Here is a 22475-nt window from a genome sequence, read left to right on the forward strand (position 1 = left end):
GATTTACTGACGCCAAAAAAATCCGTTGAATGAATGTGCAACTAGTCCGAATTTTCTATTCACACACGCCTTGCCGGTAGAGCTCGCTTCGCGCCGGCGCTGCGCGCCGGCGAGCTGCGCTCGCTATTAGCACCGATTTCTGGCGCCATGGCGCTGAGTAGACCCTATCATACTGTTAAATAGGGAGTCTTAACTGAGCGCATAGCGCCCAAACTAGGACGTGTGACACCCAGATAACACCGGATTCTTGGACCAATATTGCCCCTTTTTGGGACAGGAATCCCGGGGGACACCCGTACCCCCAAGAATCAGGTGTCACCTGGGTGTCACAAATCCTAGTTTAATTGGGCGCTAGGCTCCCTGTATATGATTATTTTTTTCAATCGGGATCGGAAAATTCTGATTATATAGTCGATAAATGTAAACAAATTTCGTTATTGCTGAGTAGCTTATTGAGTAGCTTGACTTTGGTTTGGAGTTACTCAGTTAGACTCTGTAATGACAAATTCGGAGTCGACTGTCTCTGTTCTTTGCCAATTCGACACAGCACTGTACAGGACAAAGAAGCCAGTAAGTTATAACAAAACTAAAAGTACATGTCAGGCACGTAGCATCGTTTTTGAAAGGGGGGGCAGACTATTAGGTATTCCCCAAAATCTTCAAAATCTGGCATAGTACGACACTTCAATTTCATTCCTAATTTCCTTATTTCCAAATTATTTTTTTACATGCTTCCAAAAAAAGTGGGGGGGGGGGGGGCAACTCCATGATAATTCAATTTTTTATATGTAAATTTTAAAAATTTGTTGCTGCGAGAAAAAGTTGGGGGGGGGGGGGGGGGGGCAGGCCGATGCTACGTGCCTGCATGTGCATCACATGGTTCGGGATTTTTTATTCATGACGATGTAAAATTAGTAGACTATATTTTACGTACCTAGTCCACCTAAAAATTAAAAAAAAATATATTTAGATATATTTAAAAACAGGCTTTTATCTGAATTCTGATTTGGGACAGTGTTAAAAATCATACATGTAGTGAAATTTTGACCTAAATGAGATTTAGAAAACAGATATGACGCACTACCCCCCTCCCCGTTTTGAAATAAAATCCTTATGCATGTATTTGTGATTGAGGGTTGCCATTTAATACAACAGATAATGCCAAAATAAAAGTATTTCCAGTCGCAACAATAAACTGTATATGGAACAGCCATGCAAAATGTTTGTAATTTTTCCAGTCAGCTGCAACAAAAAGAATTTAAGTCACAAACATGTAATACTATAATCAAATTCAGTTAAGATTTTCATGCCTGTCCATTCCTGTAAATATCCAGCCAGTTCCTTTTTTATTTCAATGTTAAAAAAAGGTTAAGAAAAACAATCAAGAAAAAGTATATAAAAAAAATATACAAAAAAATCTGCTTCAACATACAAAGCCCACAATTAATGTGTAAAGTTTTATTCCCCATGCTTGCGCGATATATCATCTAATGTACTTATATTTTAAAGACAATCGAAAAAATATGAGTTTGCTGTACATTCCTTTTAAAGTTTATTTTCATTGATATATTCTTAGTTAGGGTTGGATACTGATAAATATGAAAAATTTTGAAAAACAAGAGAGTTAAAAAAATCATTGTTTTTTGTTTACGTCTGGTGGCAACTGGAAGTAACGGCGGACGGTCATATATGCAAAGGGCACTGCGGCTATAAACTGTCTATAATCGCTGAAGGGTTAACCCTTTAGCTCAATTAACCCTTTAGCTCAGTCGGGTAGAGCGTTGGTTTTTAAACTGGTTATTCCTCCTCTCTTATTACATTACAAACTCTGCTGTCTTATTTTGATTCTTGTAAAATGAAACCAGACTGGTGACCGCTTCTCATGTTATTTATGGAGTATGGTCACACTAGCTAAGTGACAAGACATTAATATATGATTATATTCAAACAAAATTTTTAGCTTTTAGATTTATTATCATCTTTTATTTATGAAATTAAACAGAGTTAGTACGTCAATGTACAATATTTTGGAAATCATAACCGTCGGATTTCAAGTAGTCAGAGAACTTATCATCAGTATCTCACCTATCAGTTATTTTGTTAATTAGCCTACCTTTACAATGCATGTAAAAATTCAATCTTTTCAAGTGTGAATCGCTTTGTTAAATTAATACTCAATTATTACAATAATCTTGGTATGAGAGAGTTATCTTTCTTTATTTTACTTGGTTTCAAATATCTTGGAACCAATTTCTCAATAAATGATTGAAAATCACAAAGAAAGGTTAAAAATGTAAGAAGTTCATGCTAGATACGTAGATATACATATAAGGTAAGTAGTGCTTATATTGATGTTTGAACTTGACAAAATAACATTTTTAGCTCACCCGAGCTGAAAGCTCAAGTGAGCTTTTTAGCTCACCTAAGCTGAAAGCTCAAGTGAGCTATTCGGTGGCCGATCACAGTTGTGTCCATATGAGGTATCCGCATCTTTTACTATTTGTGCACGCATTGCGCTTGTACTATTTTATTTACTATGCAATGACAACCTCATTTAAATCTTTAATTACATGTAATTTACTAAAAATGTTACTCTTATGCGTTTGCCTTGAACGTAATACAATTATACAGTTACATGCATAATGATTCAAATCACGTTTTTCTTCACATGTGCGTAAGAATATCAATCAAGGTATGATTCGCCTACTAAAAGTAAAGCTTATCCATGCATTGCTATTTTGGAAATGAACAAATCGGTGCTGTTTATCTTATTCATCATGTTTAATGCATGTACTGTAATGCATTCGCATTAAATCAACAGAACTGACCAATGATATTACATGCCGATCATTCCTTTAAAAGGAATAATTGTCGATTTTCATTTCAGATCATAAGGAGAAGAATCCTCCAGAAGGCATTCTCCACGCAAACTAACCCACTATGTTATAGTATGACTTTACAAATTCACAAAATTTGAACCATAAGGTCAAAGGTGGAATGGCAAACAGAACAAGTCAGTCAAGTGATTCCTCAACTAGTGCTTCATTTGACTTATCATCGCCTCCAAGATGTTCGTTAAGAAAAAAAAAAGGTGGAAGCTTATCAAGAGGTGATGGGTTAAAGAAAAAGAAACAACAATCCGTATCTTCAGACACTGATTACAACTGGGATTCTAAACCATCCAGACAGAAAACGCATGTATCAAGCTGGACAAAGGAAACGCATGTATCAAGCTGGACAAAGGAAACCGCTGAGGGATTTGGGCTGTTTTATGAAAAAGATGCCTCAAGATTTATAGATTTTTATGATTTTTTTGGTTCCTGCAAGGCTAAAAGTAGATATGGGTTTATCTATCCATTAAGTGGTGAAGATAAAAAATTGTTGGATTCTTTAGTGGAGCAGACAGATGAATTGATAGAGAAATATGGGGTCGAAATGGAAACAGGCTGGGAATGGAGAGTAGCTGCAGATTGGCCGTTTGTTTGGACAAAATGCCGTGATGCTGTCAGGGTCTTGAATGAAATAGGCAGACCTTCAGTTTATTCTGGGTGAGTATCAAAGAATTCATACTTTACAATACTTTATGCAGCACATCACAAGTTCTTAAATTATTCAATACCGTTAATAGATATCCATGGTTCAATTAATACTGGTATTCATGCACTAGGTTGAAAAAATCATGAGATTTCTCCTTTGAAAGGCTATCTTGTCAGGTTTAAGAAAGGGGAATTTGCATTGCAAACAACATAAAATTACCCAGATGATAACTTATGATAAAAATTATGGGAGAATTTCCAAATGGAGATAAGATGTCTTTTCCATCATTAATCTCCATAATAAATCTGCTCTCATTTTTATCTCACTGAGAAAAAGTTAGGGAGAGCTTATGCTATACCCTCTGCATCGTCGTCCAGACCTGGTAAAAGTTTTTGGAGCAGCTAGGTCCTGTTTCTAAGTTATTACATGTCCTATCTTCACCAAACTTGGGTGGTGGATCTGGGCATACTTATGGACATAAGAGACTTAGATGCTGAATCTGGGCTATAAATTTCAGATGCTGGAGGAAGTTAGTTAGGTTAAAGTTTTTAGTGCAGGTGCCCGTTAATGGCCATTTCTAAGTTATTACTGGTCCTATCTTCACCAGTCTTGAATGGATGGTGCGTCTTATGATACTTATGCACCTGACCAGCTTGGATGCTCAATCAGAGCCATATGTTTTGGAAGCATGAGGAGGTTAAGGTTTTTTTTTTAGCAAGTTAAAGTTTTTGGAGTAGGTGCCCTTTGATGACAATATCTAAGTTATTACTGGGCGACCAAACTTTTATGGATAAGGAATTTTACAATACATATACCGGTATAACTGGCAGGCAAGAATGCTGAATCTGAGCCATAGGTTTCAGATGCTGGAGGAGTTCAAGGTTTTTGGAGCAGGTTAAAGTTTATGTAGCAGGTCCTTGGATGGCCATATAACTTAATTATTATTGGTACATCCAAACTAGGATAGATGGTGCATCTTGTGATACTGATGCACTAGACAGGCTTTGATGCTAGATCTGAACCATGCTGGGGGAGGTTGAGGTTTTATAGCAGGTACCTTTTGATGGTCATATCTAAGTCATTTTTGGTTTTATCTTGACCAAACATGGATGGATGATGCGTATTGCGATACTGTTTCACTCGACAGGCTTAATCTGAGCCAGATTATCAGAGTTCCAGATAACTTTTTGTAACAAAGAGTATTTACCCCTTAATTTTGAAATCAATGCATGTTTTGTAATTTTCATGTTAAAATAAACTTTATTTATAAAATGATTGTATACCTACGTACTGAGGGCACAGTAAGGTTAAAGGATACAGACTATTCTGAAGATATGATGCACAGGACTTTTGATATAGTATTTTTATGATGAAGTAATGAATAACTGAAGAGGATTTTATTTCAAGCAGTTCAGCTTGTAAAATATGAAATTAAGGCATTTAAAATGAAAAAAAAAGTTCCCTCCTGCCTCTCCTGATTCAAAGCATTGGATGCGCCCTTCAACCGCTATTTCTGTCAATTTCAATGAAAGAGAATAGTTTTTATGTCTCAAAAGCATGTGAGACCGTGTCTGTGCTTGATTTATTGTCCCTTCTCAATGTGAACTAGTCTTTTTTATCTGACTTAAAGTTTTCTAGATAGGTAATCTTAATCATTACAGCATAAGTAAATCAAAGCACTTCTTTTTACGGTTAATTGTAATATCGATATCTCTTCCAGGAACCACATAAGGTGCTATGCAGCTTTAGTAAATTTCTACAAGGCACTTAAAGACTATGTACAGGAGGGAATGTGGAGAAGTAGTAGCAGTACCCAGTCAGATGTTCCACAAGGAATCTACACAGAACTTTGTTCAAAGTTCTTTGAAATTTTCTTCCTTACGCCAAGGTATGATGATAACAAATACTCTACAAGTGTATCTATAGCTTAACGAGGCCGGGTCTAATTTGTTCTGCCCTAGATTTTTGGATGAAACTTTTAACATGAATTTCTACTGATATAATTATTATTTTAAGATTAAAAAATAAGACATTTACCACACCGTTTGTTTAGGGGGTCATCTCAAAGTGTGTTAATCTTTAACATAGGACCCTATGGGATTTTGCTTGAAATGTATCAATTTTGCATATTTTTTTACATTTTTTCAAAACTTCTGCCTTAGGGATTTCTTTTTCTGTTCTACATATTAAAGTTATTGCTAAAAGGCATCTAATGGTCAAATAAAAAAAACCTTTTACCTCCTGGTTTGTTCCAGGGGTCTTATCAAAGTTGATTTTTGTATGCCCAATTTCCCAGATTCGTCAGATAATGGCTATTTTTTATTTGACAAAAGCGGAAAAGGTGATCTAAATAGTATTATTAAAACATTCAGACATATTTAAGTAATAAAAAAATATATAACATCACATATTAAGGGTCATTGATATAAAATACATGGTAACTGTCTGAAATATATGAATTTAGCTATATTTAGGCGGGTTAAGAAAACGTGACAGAAGGCTAGGCTTGCTGAACCCTCTTCACGTTTTCGACCTGAGCCCAAATATAGCTTATACTTTGAGACATTTATGTTTATTCCACAATATAACATTATTTTTACGCATCAAAAGAGATATTTTAAACAATTTTCGCTGAATATCTGCAGTTGAAACTATCACGCCATGGCGTCAACCAAGCAAAAAGATGACGTCACAATACAAATGAAACGCTGCGTGAAAGCGTGCGTACTCGTTCTGTACTCGGCCTCGTTAAATGGAAAAGGATCTTTTCCCCATGATTGGCAAAAAGCTAAAAATACCTGTATTTCCAAGGAATCCAGGAATTACTGTTATTTCTGGGGATGTACGCGGAAATTAAGTACTATATATACATCATACTTTTAATCATATCAATTGGAATGTAGACAGAAGTTTTGATTTTTACTCATTATCTTTGATTTTAACAAGTTTTGGCTGCCAAAATAATTCCTTTGACATCCACTTAAGAAATAAAATACGAGTTTTCGTGAATGTTGCAGAATAACCTCCGAGGTCAAGAAATGTTGTTTGAAATATAAAAGCTGAGGCGTTAGCCAAGGCTTTTATATTTCAAACAACATTTCGAGACCAAGGTTGTTATCCTGCAACATTCACGATAACAAGAACTTTATTTCTATTCTTCTAGCAGCTCAGAATCTTTGCTGATTGGTTCCTCTATAGAGAGATAAACTAGGTCATGGAGACGGCTTTGAATTTTGCAGTATATTTTAACCAGAAACATGTAACTTTAGAAACAGTTTCAAAAGCTCCTCCTGACTTTCTTTAAAACAATACTTCCTATACATTTTAGTAACGAAAATCACAGGCCCATCTGGAAAGGCTATAGAGTTTGATTACATTGAAGTAACACAGGTGCTTGAAAATCAAGCCTGGGTCTTTTAACCTCCCTATGGTAACAACTTGCATCAAAAATTCAAATGACTTATATTATTACAAAAGGGGGACAGACAGACATCTTACTATAGTAATTCTTTTTCATCTTGTAAAAAAACCCAGCCATCTGCTGTTGGTGGAAACACCGCAAATCAAAGGGGAATTTAGGAATTATTTTGCTTCAGCCATGTTTTTTTGATCTGAAACTTTGTGGAATTGTCATAATTATGTGAAGGGGGGGGGGGGGGGGGCATATTGTTTTGCTGCTGTTGGTATGTCAGTCCACAACCAACAGTTTCCGTTCATCATCTCTACAAAGGTTGCACATACTGAAATGAAATTTGGTATAGATGCACATTTAATTCCAATAATCATAGTTTCCATTCATTATCTCTGTAGAGGTTGCTTACAGTAGAATTTGGTATACAGATTTATCATGAAAATATCGAGGTCAATTGTTTTGGTATGATCGACAAATTTTTGACAGAGTTATGCCCCTTAGACTTAGAAAAATTCCAATAAGTCATAGTTTCCATTCATTATCTCTGTAATGGAATTGAAATTTGATGTACTGTGAGATACATCATGAGAATGTTTAGGTCAAGACCTAAATTGGCTACCATGGAACAATTTTCTGCTCATATTGGCTTATGGTTGGTTCGTCCACCAATGTTTGTGCAACCTATTATTAAAAAATTCTTTAGCTTAGAGACTTCATACTTGGTAGGTTGATGCATCCCAGATAGTAAATGACCCTTATTGATTTTGAGATTAGAAGGTCAAGGTCATTTCCATACTGTTCATAATGAAGGCTTGTACACCTTATACTTTATGTCTAAGGGGGCATAAGTGTTTCACAAGCATCTCTTGTTGTTACAATGTTAGGTACTAGTGTTTGTCTTGTACTCAGATGACCTCTAAGGCCTTTTGTAAGCATTCAAAGATTTTTATTTTCATATCAATTTTCTATACACACATTAATCTGCATATTGTCCATTTGTAAGAATAGTTTTATCAGCATTTAAATTTGAATTAACATCTTAGCCCTACTACTGTACATATTATAGAAATTAAAATTAATTGATGATGATAATATACATGTAGTTTTCATTTGATTTATAGAGGAGGAGAATTTCGTAAATCAGTGATGATGATAAAGGACATTCCAACATCCAGTAGCCCAGATTTACGTCTGACACTATCAACATCTCCACCTCCTTCACTCTTTGTTGTTAAAGTTGTTGAGGTAAGATATTTTATGTTCTAGTTCATCTGTTCAAACGAACGTAAAATATTTCTAAACAATCACTACTATATAGGAACAACTTGCCTTCCCAAGTGCAACAGACTATTATTTCATATAATACTAGTCTGTTGCGTGGCAAGCGAATTCTCGAATAACTTCCAATACTTTACGCTCGAGTAACTTTCCATATGCCTGAGTAACTTCAATGACCAATCAAAGATAGGATATCAATTTATACAAAGAACATTTAAACATGTTACTTGTATCCTTCTACCAAAATTATGAAATTCATGGCCTCTGGTTCAGGGGTTTAGGCTCTAGGGTGGGGCCGATATGGCCATATAGTAAATATGTATTAAATCTTAGATAATCTTCTTTTCTACTCCCATATATATTTGTTAAAAACTAAATGCATGATTATAATGTCCATGAAGCCTTCTACTAAAATTGTGAAATTCGTGACCTCTGTGTCAGGGGTTCAGGCTCTAGGGTGGGGCCAATATGGCTATATAGTAAAAATGTATTAAATCTTAGGTAATCTTCTTCTCTACTACCATATATATTTGTTAAAAACTAAATGCCTGGTTATGATGTCCATGAAGCCCTCTACCAAAATTGTGAAATTCTTCTTCTGAAGAACTATAGTGCTACAATTTGTGAGATGGTGTAGATTCTAAATTGTTAAAACCGTGACCCCTAGGCCAGTACTTGGGCCCAAGAGGGGTTCAATGTTTAATATAGAAATGTATAGGGAAAATGTTCTAAAATCTTCCCCTTAAGAACTACAGTGCTACAATTTATGAGATTACTAAGCAAGCATCCTCAGATATTGTAAATTGTTAAATCCCTGATCCCCTGACCAGTACTGGGGCCCGAAGAGGGGTCAAAGTCCACCATGGAAATATATACAAAAATATTTGAAAGTTTTCTTCTGAAAAACTGCAGTGCTACAGTTAGCAAATAATACTATGCAAGCATCCTCATATCATTATATCCTCAAATCAAGGTCATAGTGATCGTCTTTCACTTTTTATCATTAATTATTTTCCAATATTGTTATCTTTGATACTTTGGGGCTTAGGATAATAAGATTAGTCAATTGATGTATTTTAGATTTTAGGATATGATGTCCAAAAGAGTGGGCTTCTTTTTATAGATTGCTTTTATATATTGTCAAATTTTGGAATATATGACAGGTATTTTTTTGGTTTTGGCATCTTTTGGAAGAGTTTAATGTGGAGATACAAGAACTGTTGTTCAGGTGAGTGATGTGGCCCATGAACATCTTGTTTACTTGCTCGATCACTCGCCCCAGGTGTCGGGCAATAGGATTTGTCAGCCCATGACTAGCCTGAGCTCACTTATCCTATCATTATCAGAGATATATGTTAAAATGTTTACCACCCTGATAGTAAAGAAGTTTAATTATCAATTTAAACTAATCTTAAAAAGTTGGTGACCGATCTGTACAATTGCATAACGACTAACACGATCTGCTACTCGGCTGTATGAAATATTTCTATGCCATATTCAAATGGAAACATATTTTGTGTATGTTTTCATGAACAGATATGTTTCATTATTATATTCAAATATTTATTCACTAGATCTTAAATTCGTGGAATTTTTATTTCAGCTAATATAGCTAAAATTAATTAATAAATTTCCTGCTATACAGTACTCTATTTCAAATGCAGTTTCAAAGAGCAACTACTCCAAATAAAAAGAATTTAGGCGGAATGCAGTTTATGTATCAAATAATATGAAATGTTGTGAAACGTAGGCGAAGCATGTTTAGCGTCGACCATATTGCAGAATATTACTCTGAACAGATGGACATAGAGATATATCTGGCAGTCACATACCATAAACTATGATACGGTATTTCAGTCTGAGGGAAAACAAAGTATTGTATCATACCTTACAATAAGATATTGTAATATTGATACTAGATCATTAGTTATGATTTTCATATTCAATGATAATGATACATGTATCATGGTAGGTGATGCTTCATCTTAGTGATCTCTATACTCTTTAATTACCTGTGGTTTTCCTAATTTTCAGGCACAAAAGGAAAATGCATATTATACACTAGTGCATATTATAAATGACAGTATCAATGGTATAAATGTAAAAGTAACCTTTGAAAATCTTTTGAAAAACACAGAGCCTACAACTTATTAGATTATTTTCAAAAGACTGCTATACTCTTTTTTTTTTTTAGATTAAAAAGTCTGCATTGGCCAATAGTGTACCATTTGATATTCACCAAGCACTAGACAACAGAGTTTTGGGTCAACACGCAGGGGAGTTGTTGTTAGATTACCAGTTTTCTGTTTTTCGTGACTTAGAGGCAGTTTTTGGCATAATTTGTATGCAGACTTCAGTAAGTACCATTTAACTATTCAAGCAATTTTATTTTGTCTAGCATCCTTCCCTTCTGCTTATAATATATTTGATTATTAGCTGACCTGAACCGAAGGTTCACGTGAGATTTTCTGATCACCTTATGTCCATTCTCCATCTGATCATATATTTTTCTGTAAACTTTTCACATTTTTTGCTTCTTCTGTAGAACAACTGGGCCATTTAACCAAACTTAGTACAAAGCATCCTTGTTTTCAAAATTTTCTTCTCAAAAACTACAGTGATACAGTTTGTGAGAGTACTGTACAAGCATCCTCAGATAGTGTAGCTTCTAAATTGTGAAAATCGTGACCCCCATACCAGTACTTGGGCTTCAAGAGGGGTTCAAAGAAAATATATGGAAAATGTTAAAAAATCTTCTGATGAAAAACTAAAGTGCTATAATTTTTAGCTCACCTGAGCTGAAAGCTCAAGTGAGCTATTCTGATCACATTTTGTCCGTCGTCCGTCTGTCTGTCCGTCTGTAAACTTTTTACATTTTGAACTTCTTCTCTAAAACCGCTTATCCAATTTCAACCAAATTTGGCACAAAGCATCCTTATGTGAGGGCGAATATAAATTGCAAAAATAAAAGTCCGATCTGTATTCAAAGCGGAGAAAACCTTGAAACTGTAGAAAAAGGGGGGTGCATTTTTAAAAATCTTCTTCTCAAGAACTACCGATTCCAATTCAACGTAGTTTAGCATAAATTATGCTTATGGGAAGGAAAATATAAATTGCAAAAATTAAGTGCTAATTCTGTTTCAAATCTGAGTTATTACGAAAATAATAATAAAGGAAATGCGTGTTTCAATCAGTTTAATAGCTTCGGGTTCGGCATCCGGTAATCCGGCATCCGGTAAAATGGGTAGGCAAGACTTGGTCTGGGCAAAACAAAGATTGGCAGTTATTAATCTGCCAATCTCATTAAAATTTCAGGATATTTGATGGACTAGTATATTTGTATTCGCTGTAAATATTGCTGCAAAATAATGCGCATTTGGAATTAACGATTGTCGATCTGCCTTGGCTTTTATTTTGCCACGGCCCGGGTTTGCATAGTTACCCATTTTACCTAGACTCGTATTCTCCATACTTCTAAAACGAGGTTCTTTGTTTAAAGCAGCCATGACATTATACGAAAAAGGGTCGATCTGACTATGATGATTTTGCTTGTTGTGCAACAGTTCGCGTATAAAGGGAAAATTTTTGAAACATGCAAAATATATTGTTGCCGATTTTGTGAAGTAAATTGAGGCTAAATATTTCAATGCGTTGACAGTTTTCACACATGACGTTGGTGTTAGCTTGTTCCGATTATCGTTTCGTTTTCATTATTTCTGCTTGTAACCTGGGAACTATCGTCTGTATTATTTCGTGATTTTTACGTATCAAATCAAACAGAGACTTTGGTAAATCAAACAGTTAACTGTTTACCTGCGCAAATTAAGCAAAATCTGATGTATCAAAAAATAATGAAATATAATTCATTCTATGGGTAATTCGATCGGCATTATCTTTTGCGTAATGGTAGATTAATGCAATAGGTTTTGTTGCGATGCTCGGCATTTTCTCAAGTTTATTCAGTTTAAATAAAGTTTGACATTGCTGACGGAAATATGTAGGAATATACATGTATATATATGATTCATTTCGAAAAAATAAATTGTGTTCTTTATTTGTTATAGTGAATGTTTCTTGTGTTTACTAGTAATTGTTTTCAATTTCTATTTACTAACCATATTTGAGTGTTAAGCTTCAAATTATAAGCAAGATACAGAGATTTGCTCACAATTCTATGTTTGTGCACAGATCTTAAAAACTAAAGATTAAAAAAGTAAAAAATTTGTCAATATTTATTAAGAAAATTTTCAAAGTCTGTTCGTTCAGAAACCAACTTTAACATCTTATTGTATTGTAAACTTAACATTTTTTCGTCATTATTACTCCTACTGTACATGTGATCCTTCACTGTGTTTGTGTACATTTGTATAAACTGATTTTGAACCTCAAATACCAGTGAGCGGGTCTTGAGTGAATAAAAGAATATAAAATCTTAGGCCATTCTTTTTTTCCATTTTAAATGCTGAATAGGAAATGACAAGTTAAAAATCATAAGCTGAATGTAATAAACTCATGTGAAAAAATTATGAATCAAACCTAGGCGAACTGTGAGCTCTGTATCTTGCTTATAATTCTACAATTGACGCTGAAATTTTGGTTGAACATTAGAAAATCTCTATGAATTAGAGTATGTTAAATACTTGTACAAACAAAATAAAAGAATGATACTAGTATTCTGTATATATCTACTCTCTGGGGCCCTCTCTTTATACAATAAATAATGTGAAATCTACATCAATTTTGATAGTTTTTCAGACACGAGTAAATAATCAAAGGCCGGAACGGCCACAAAGGCGTCGAGCTGACATTTTCTTTTATATAGAAGATATCAATACATTTGTAATTTGAATTTCTGTACTGTACTAATAGTCATATATCAAATAATATTAGAATAAAAAAGGAAATGAATTACTTTTTGCGCTGTTTCAAAAACAATAATCAGTATATTTCGTTATAAAATAGGTAGTGATGCGTTTATAAACAATAACTCATCATGGTTACAAAAAATCGAAGAAATTTCAAAGTTCCAAAAAAAAATTCATTTTCTTTCTGCTTTAAAAAGTCCTTGCACAATTTTCACAGGCTCATAATTTGAATACATTAACAGTGTGTCCCTAATTATAATAATAAAACATACTTTCATTTATTTCAATTCCCGTTTGAAACAAGATTACCTATGCTATGGTTGTTTACAAACAAATCCACAACACGTGCTATCTAAAATGCTCGACCAAACCAACTGCATTATCGTGTTTATTAATTGCAACAAAATCTCTAGATAAGTTTATCGCTTATAATTATTTTGGAGACCATGCCCGATAACAAATAAATTTACATATCAAATTTTATTTCTATCGGGCACGGTCTCCAATCGAAATGTAAGCGATAAACTTAAATGATATTTTAATGAATGTTTACATTGCACCCTATTGTATTCATCCGCCATTTCTTGATTAAGCAAATTTATACTAATGCAATGAGTTGTCAATAACCAGGGAGGCAAAGTTGGGTTTTTGTAACAAAATTTAGTTGAATAAAAGGAATACAAATCTTGTAATACGTTTAATACTTCAAGGAACTTATTTTTTTATGCGCATTAAAAAGGCGGTGCAGAGCATGAATTTTTGGACGATTGCCAATCCAGACGATCGCTAGAAGGCTGCCGAGCATTAGCTCGACGCCTTAAAAACGACATCTTTAAAACAGTTTCCATATTTCTGACACATTTCTGTTGCGGGGATAAAGTAATTATCGCTATTCCTAAGAATATCACAGCGGAAAATTATCCTGGTTTGTACGCGAAGTAAATAACAGTCATTTAATTATAATGGAGAAGACAAATAAAATTTTTGAATGTTTTAAATTTGAGGAATTGAGCACATTGAGGTACAATTTTCTTCACATCTATACATGTAGGGTTTTTAAAATAAAAAACAATAACTATTATTTTTTTTTAATACAATAACTAGTAAGTACTGAGTAGTTGATGAAAAAAATGTACCTATATGCTCTCATATATTTTGATCGCTTTACAAAGTTGGGGGGGGGGGGGGGCAGAACGAAAATATAGGGATTTGGAAGTTAACAACTTAACAGTATACCTCTATCAAATGTATAGTTTTATATCTTGCGTAGAAATTTCTTATTCTGGTAAAAAATAGTATTTCATGAAGGTACAATGTCAAAGATTACATGTATAAAAAAAAAAGTGTAAAATTCGAATACTTTACAATATTTATTTTTTGTTTTTCTACCGAGGGACCATATGGCACAATATCTTTTGAACGCCCATTGTTGCTCAGGTGAGCGATGTGGCCCCATGGGCCTCTTGTTAAAAATTGCGATCTGTTTTTGTCCGTTGTTGTGCATTAACAATTTACATTTTTTAACTTCTTCTTAAAAACTACAAGGCCAATTGTTTCCATTTTTGGTGTGAAACATCTCTATGGTAAGGGGATTGTAAATTGTGAAATTGGTGGCTCTACCACCCCCAGGGTGCCACAGGTGGGGCCAAATATGCAACAAAAAACAAATGTTTAAAAATCTTCTTCTCTACTCCCACACATGTGAGGAAAAAACTGATTGCATGTTTATGATGTCCATAAAGCCCTCTACCAATATTGTGAGATTCATGGCCCCTTGGTCAGGGGTTCTGGCTCTAGGGTGGGCCAATATGGCCATATAGTAAAAATGTATTAAATCTTGGATAATTTTCTTCTCTACTACCATATATATTTGTTAAAAACTGAATGCCTGGTTATGATGTCCATGAGGCCCTCTACCAAAATTGTGAAATTCATGACCCCTGGGTCAGGAGTTCAGGATCTATGGTGGGTCTGATATGGCCATATAGTAAAAATGTATTAAATCTTAGAAAATCTTCTTCTCTACTCCCATATATAGTTGTTAAAAACTAAATGCCTGGTTATGATGTCCATGAAGCCCTCTACCAAAATTGTGAAATTCATGAACCCTTTATTAGGGGTTCAGGCTCTAGGTTGGGACCAATATGGCCATAAAGTAAAAATGTATTAAATCTTAAAAAATCTTTTTCTCTACTCCCATATATATTTGTTAAAAACTAAATGCCTGGTTATGATGTCCATGAAGCCCCCTACCAAAATTGTGAAATTCGTGAACCCTTTATTAGGGGTTCAGGCTCTAGGGTGGGACCAATATGGCCATATAGTAAAAATGTATTAAATCTTAATCACATGTGGGCAAAAAACTGAATACATGGTTATGATTTCCACTAAGGCCTCTACCTAAATTGTGAAATTCATTGACCTTGGGTCAGGGGATCAGTACATTACAATATATTGTTAATTTTTATAACTTGAAAACCATTGAAGATATTAATATGTTGTCTTCAGGTGCATATATTGAGTGTTACAGACAATTCATTCAGTATATTAGGTCTGATCCATGGGGTCATCCCCACTCCCCAGGAATGGGAAATTACTTAATATCTCAAAAACCGTTGAGATCCCCACCCCTTAACCATATATATTCTTAAACTTTCTATAATGGGGCATCATATGGTATATAGGTCATGGCCATACGGGGTGGTCCTGTACCCCCTGAAACAGGAAGTGCCCTTAGATCTCAAAAATGTTGAGATCCCCACCCCTAAACCATATATATTCTTTAATCTTGTGTAATGGGGCATCATATGGTATATAGGTAATGACCATACGGGGTGGTCCTGTACCCCCTGAAACAGGAAGTGCCCTTAAATCTTAAAAACCGTTGAGATCCCCACCCCTAAACCATATATATTTTTGATCCTTGTGTAATGGGGCATCATATGGTATATAGGACATGACCATACGGGGTGGTCCTGTACCCCCTGAAACAGGTAGTGCCCTTAAATCTTAAAAACTATTGAGGGTATAATAGTCATAACGGCATAAGGTGTTTCCATTTCAGTTAACATGAGATTACTACATGCAAGCATCCACGATAGTGTAGATTCTAAATTGTGAAAATCGTGACCCCCGTATCAGTACTTGGCCCTCAAGAGGGGGGTCAAAGTGTAATAAAGAAATATATAGGGAAAATGTTTAAAAATCTTCTAATGAAAACTACAGTGCTACAATTTGTAAGATTACTTTACAAGCATCTTCAGATAGTGTAGATTCTAAATTGTTAAAACCATGACACCAAGACAAATACTGTGGTCCCAAGGGGTGCAAAGGTTAATATAGAAATGTATGAGTTAAATGTTCAAAACTCTTCTAAATAAGTACAGTGCTACAATTTGTGAGATTACTATGCCAAGCATCCTCAGATAGTTTAGACCCTGGGGCCAATACTGGGACCCCAAGAGGGGTTCAATGATTAATATAATAATTAATAGGGAAAATGTTTTAAAATGACCCCACCCTATTTTTGTCTTTTCTTGATTATCTCCCCTTGTAAGGGGACTTGCCCTTTTTTTACAATTTAAATTCCCCTTCACCAAAGGATGTTTTGTACCAAATTTGATTAAAATTGGCCCATTAGTTCTTAGAAGAAGTTGAAAATGTGAAAAGTTTACAGACGGATGGACAGACAGACAGATGGATGGATGGACAACGGAGAACGGGTGATCAGAAAAGCTCACTTGAGCTTTCAGCTCAGGTGAGCAAATAAGAATATGTGCAAAACATTTTAAAGATTTTTTAAAGCATTGTATACTTTACTAAATTGACAAGATATTTTGTTCTGATACCTTGAAGTAATGGATATTGTTGCTCATGTGAGCAATGTGGCCCGGGCCTCTTGTTTTTATCAATCTTATGTAATCCATGAGGTATTGTGTACCTTATTTTAGGACTGAATGAAAGCAAAAGTGAGCAAGCTCACATACCCAACATTTCCCCATTACTTGACAATGCTACATGAATGGCAAAGTATGCATTTAAAATACACAAAATGATTTGATAAAGGGCAAACAATCATCAGATCAAAACTTTCTTCAAATATGCACATTCTTTTGTCTTTAACAGTAGCAAAATTCTAAATTCAAAAATGCAAAACTTTTTAGAAAAGTAAAGGAATCAGAATTTCCAGGTAATATTGTGTCCTTAATACCTACAAAGTTTCTTAAAATTCTGTGTAGCAGTTTAAGAGGAGTTGCACTTACAAAAAAAGGACTGAGGGACAGACTGACTGATGGGTCAAAAATATTATAACCTCACAACTTCTTTGCATGGGGTAAAAATAGTTAGCGTACAATGCTGATGATTTAACGAGACAGAGTCTAATTATTTCTACCAAGATATTTAATTATATATGGCAAAAGGAAAATAAAATTTTATTATTTTCCCCAGTAAATCATTAACATTATAAAATTAAGAGACTTCTGCCTGTAAGAGTTATCTCCCTTAAATATATCAAAATAGTGACATAATTTTTTTTTATAAATTTACTGAACACAACTGATTTAAAGTACCACGTGGAGAATGTTTAGGTGATGTGCTTAGGTTGGATGTTAAAACATTTTTCATTTAGAGGATCAGCAGAAATGTAATTTCTGTTTTTGATTTTTTTTTTTTTTTTTGCCCCACCCCCCTGTCAATTTCCTTCCGACCCCAGTGCAGTTAGATGATAATTTCGATTAAAATCCATTATTATTATTTGTGTCCGATTATTTCCAATAATCATTTATAGTTTTTGGTCCAATTGCCCATCACCCATTATATTTTTTTTACTAGTAAATTATCAACATTATATACTGAGGATACTAATACCAGTAAGAGTTATCTCCCTTAAATATATCAATATAGTGCATCAAAAAGTTAAAATTAAATCACTTATAAAATTGTTATAAATTCAATGATCATAACGAAAATTTCAGATTTACATCTTTTAATGATGTTTAACATCTATACAATGTTTCAAAATTGAACCACCAAGTAGTTATAAAGATTAAGCAAAGACAGTTGTTAAAGTTTGGAGTAAATCACCTGTAAAATCATTTTCAATTATCTGATCAAATTGAAAATATCAGGTGCACAACTTTATATGGTAATTAACATTTGTAGAAAATTTCAGATAAATACCTCTAGAAGTTTCAAAAGAAAGTCCAGACAAATTCTTGTCTACAGACAGACAGACAGACATAGACAGGGTGATTCCAATATACCCCCTCCCAAAACTTCATTTGCCGGGGTATAATTATTTTTTGATTACAAAATAATTCAGTTACCATTTTGTTTCCTAGAGGCTGTCTTGAAAGTTGTCAAGTTTTACTGTTGAATCCTATGAGATTTTGTTGGAAATGCAATAGATTTTCACATTTTTAGCTCACCTGAGCCAGAGGCTGAAGTGAGCTTTTCTGATCGATATTTGTCTGTTGTCTTTTGTTGTTGTTGGAGTTGTAGTCATCGTTATTGTCGTAAACTTTTTTACTTCTTCATCTTCTCAAGAACCACTGGTCCAATTTCAACCAAAATTAACACAAAGCATCCTTGGGTGAAGGGCTCTCAATTTTGTTCAGATGAAGGACCATGCCCTTTTTCAGGGGTAGATATTAAGAATAATCAAAAGATTGTTGGCATTTTAAAAAAATCTTCTTCCCGTTATCCATTTGTCCAGAAAAGCTTAAACTTGTGTTGAAGCATCTTGAGGTAGTAAAGATTGAAGTTTGTTCAAATCATGATCCCCGGAGGCAGGATAAGGCCACAATGGGGGGGTCAAATTCTTAGAAAGGAGTATTAAGTGAAAAATCTTTTAAAGCTATAATTGGCGTCGATTTTGAATGACAGCGAAAACGCATGTGTTTGTCTACTTATAAAAGTTACCTTTATTCTGTCAATTACAATGATGAATTTTATCTCGTTACAAAGATATAGATTTTTAATTGTTAATTTTTCTGCCAGGAAAGTATTACCTTTTAATGAATATTGATGAAGGAAGAGCGAAACCGACCTCATTGCGCATGTCCGCCGGAAATCAGGTTGCCGTTATTGTTTGCCTATTTGGATATCCGACTTGATTTTAAATATGCTTAACGGTTGTTAATTTGAAATACATACATGTATAATAAATAAAACTAGACTTTGACCCGTGCGTGCACGGGTTGATATTGCATATGATATCGATCGGACATTTACGAAATAGATACATCAACACACCGTATTGTTGACATTTACATAACCAAGCTTTAAGCCTTCAATAATGCTTTTAATTTCATTACACTCTGCTTAAATAAGTTAGAATAATCCAACTGTGTCTCTCCACAGTTAAAATCCATTCCATATAGCAAACAATAGCAGAATCGCTCCGAAACGATTTTAGAGAAAATTAATGAAGCTGCATTGCAATGAAAATAATAGTTAAATCATTCATAACAAACCATTTTGTTTCATCTAAAAATTTAATTCATATAAATAAAAAATTCAACACTTTTTCACCAACGTTTTTTACTCGCTTCGAAATTACACCCCATGTTGACGTTTGAAACTCTCGGGATTTTTCTCATTAGAGTTATCTCCCGTATTTCCTATAATGAACAGAATATGTGACAACATTTCAATGTAAATTTACATGTATTTGAGTTTATCCATGCAAATGTGATATTGTGGAAACATAAACTAAAGAGCCTTCCGTGATTAAACGTAAATGTAATGCGCATGCGCAAGATTAAAAAATCCAAAAAATCCAGATGATTTCCGGATTTTTTAAAGGCATTTTCTTTGATTATTAATTAGCGAAGCTTGATTGAGAAAAAATAAAAACAAATTGGTAATCTTCAAGTACCAATGATGTTTAAAATGTATAAAACAAAAGACAGTACTCTTCCGATTTCTCGGTATTAAAGACCAAAAATTCGAGTCTATTATTTTTATATAGTAGTATAGATATGCTTGTCACTCACGATACCCTTACTTTTGCACTAACACTTACAGGTTCTAAAAATAGCACATAGGGAAACACATAGGTCTATGTCATTATTATTTAAGGAAGTATTCATATTAACTCATAGAATCGTATTTTTTGTACATGTATTTTGGACAAATTTATGCTTTACTGAAAATATCCTTTCCTTTGTATAACTATTATAATTATGAAGATGTTGACCCTACACAAAGTTTTGCATGATAGACTAAATTTAGCTGTCGATATCACGTGGTATATTGATATTCAATAGGAGGCATTACTTTCCTGGCAGGAAAATAAATATTTTTTATTGTTTAATATTTTATGTTTTTGTTACGTGATCGAATTGAGCATTGTAATTAAAAGCATAAAGATAACTTTTTTTTAAGTAATCAAACATATACATTTTCCCCGTTATTCAAAATTGACGGAAATTATAGCATGTATAGCTTTAATATCTTCTTCTCAAAAACCGTTTGGCAAGAAAAGCTGAATTTTGTGTGGAAGCATCCTGATGTAGTGTAGATTCAAATTTGTTCAAATCATGATCCAAAGGGGTATGATGGGGCCACAATGGGGGAGGGGGGGGGGGTGTTCAAATTCTTAGAAAGGAATATAAAGTAAAAACTCTTTAAAATCTTCTACTAAAAATCATTTGGCCAGAAAAGCTGCATTTTGTGTGGAAGCATCCTGAGGTAGTGTAGATACAAGTTTGTTCAAATCGTGATCCCCTGAGGGCAGGGTGGGGCCACAGTGTGGTGGTGGTGAATTTTCAAATAAAAATCTCCTTTTCAAAAGAAAGGTTTAAACGTGTTTGGAAGCATCGTCAGGTAGTGTAAATTCAAGTTTGCTCAAATCATGAGTTCCTGAAGTAGGGTGGGGCCACATTGTGGGTTGAATCTTTATGAAGGAGAAAAATCTTTTAAAGCAACAAAAGCAACTCAATGTTTAACAAATGAAAGAAGGAAAATGGGTAGATTATTCCAAATTATGTGATATAGAATATAACTACATTTTACCTGCATGTTTATAAGGAATTATATTACAATCTTGAAAAGAACAATACATGTTTAATGTTTCATTTTTTCAGCTCATTTTTACTTGTTTGAAAATGACAACAAAACATTATCAATACATACATGATTTTGGCGAAGATGTTGTGATAAAGGGAATGGAAGTAGATGACAGCTCTGGTTTGATCAAAAGTATATCAGATGATGAGGATGAGAAGGGTGAAAATAAAAATTATGAGAAAACACGTCAACATCAGGAAAAGAAAACATCAGCTTCTACAGATTCCACTATGGAAAAGGATTTAAGAAAAAGTGGAACAATTTTTTACACAAAACCGTACAATTACCTTATTTCCAAGGATAGAAAAGATTTGATGGAGTTTTTATTTTGGATTGGAATAAACTGTGAAAAAATAACTGTATTATCAATTTAGACCTTTCTTGATCAGTTTCATCATTTCGCTAGGTAGTTTAGGTAATTTTCATTTTTTAAGCCCAAAAGTTCAACATTTTTGAATTTAGAACTATTTCAGTCAGTTTATCAAAAAAGAAATGAACTGTTGCTGTCCTTTGTTAAGATATTTGTAATTCATGTTTTTCTGCCTCCTGTCTATTATGTTTATCCTTGCAGTTTTGATTCTACAGTATCAGCAAACCATTTTCAAGTTAACATTAGGGTTGTCAAAAAGATATAGGGCACTTCATTTCGCCTACAATATACAAAAGCACATCATACATTTTCAAAATTATACAATATTCAGTTAAAATATATCCAATGAAATGAAAATAACACAATTATCTAGTTTAAAGAGTCCTATTTACATTGTATCTTTAACGACATCAATGAAATCTTAAGGTTCTGTGAAGGGCATATTGAAAATTCATAAGTATTGAATAAAATGTTACTTTAAACCAAAGAAATCTGGGTTGAGTTATGTTCTACAGGTATGTAAGACATGTTTTGATTGAATGCATTTTGGTTTAGCTTGGTCCATAATAAAAATTAAACATCTCAATTAGTGACTTCCCTAAAACATTCATGTATATAGCCACTCATATTGAAAAGACATTTTGACTGTTGTATGCATGGCCTAGTGGTAACATGGGTAATGCAAAAGTCCTCTTGATTTTGTGGTCCTGGATCGATCCTCCTTTTTGTAAATGCATATTTTTTCTTTGACGCACACACACACACACACGCACACACATACACACACATGTCATTCTTTGATAGCCAACTTTTTCACCAAAGAATAATCAGTTGATTTTATTATTACAGCAATTATATAACTTTTATGATTATTGTTCGTTAATTATGACACAATCTCATCTGAGAGAGAATTTTATTATTCATTGTGTATGAATGTTTT

The 22475-nt window shown here is 33.9% G+C and overlaps 1 protein-coding gene across 1 annotated transcript; it reads left to right on the forward strand.

Moving 5' to 3' along the window:
- Positions 1–257: 257 nt before the first annotated feature.
- LOC128178271 (uncharacterized) lies at positions 258–22026 on the forward strand. Its single transcript, XM_052845370.1, has 6 exons — positions 258–570; positions 2888–3548; positions 5258–5425; positions 8071–8194; positions 10422–10583; positions 21183–22026. The coding sequence occupies exons 2-6, from the start codon at positions 2998–3000 to the stop codon at positions 21537–21539; spliced, it is 1362 nt and encodes a 453-aa protein (XP_052701330.1). The 5' UTR covers positions 258–570; positions 2888–2997; the 3' UTR covers positions 21540–22026.
- Positions 22027–22475: the final 449 nt, after the last annotated feature.

The sequence above is a fragment of the Crassostrea angulata genome, chromosome 3 (assembly GCF_025612915.1).
Source record: "Crassostrea angulata isolate pt1a10 chromosome 3, ASM2561291v2, whole genome shotgun sequence".
Classification (NCBI taxonomy): domain Eukaryota; kingdom Metazoa; phylum Mollusca; class Bivalvia; order Ostreida; family Ostreidae; genus Magallana; species Magallana angulata.

What these genes read in the sequence shown, in the direction of transcription:
- LOC128178271 (XM_052845370.1), top strand. Translation starts at nt 2,998, where the DNA reads ATGGCAAACAGAACAAGTCAGTCAAGTGATTCCTCAACTAGTGCTTCA. An exon ending in AGACCTTCAGTTTATTCTGG is followed by an intron (nt 3,549 to 5,257) that starts GTGAGTATCAAA and finishes TATCTCTTCCAG; the next exon opens with GAACCACATAAGGTGCTATG. An exon ending in TAATTTGTATGCAGACTTCA is followed by an intron (nt 10,584 to 21,182) that starts GTAAGTACCATT and finishes TCATTTTTTCAG; the next exon opens with CTCATTTTTACTTGTTTGAA.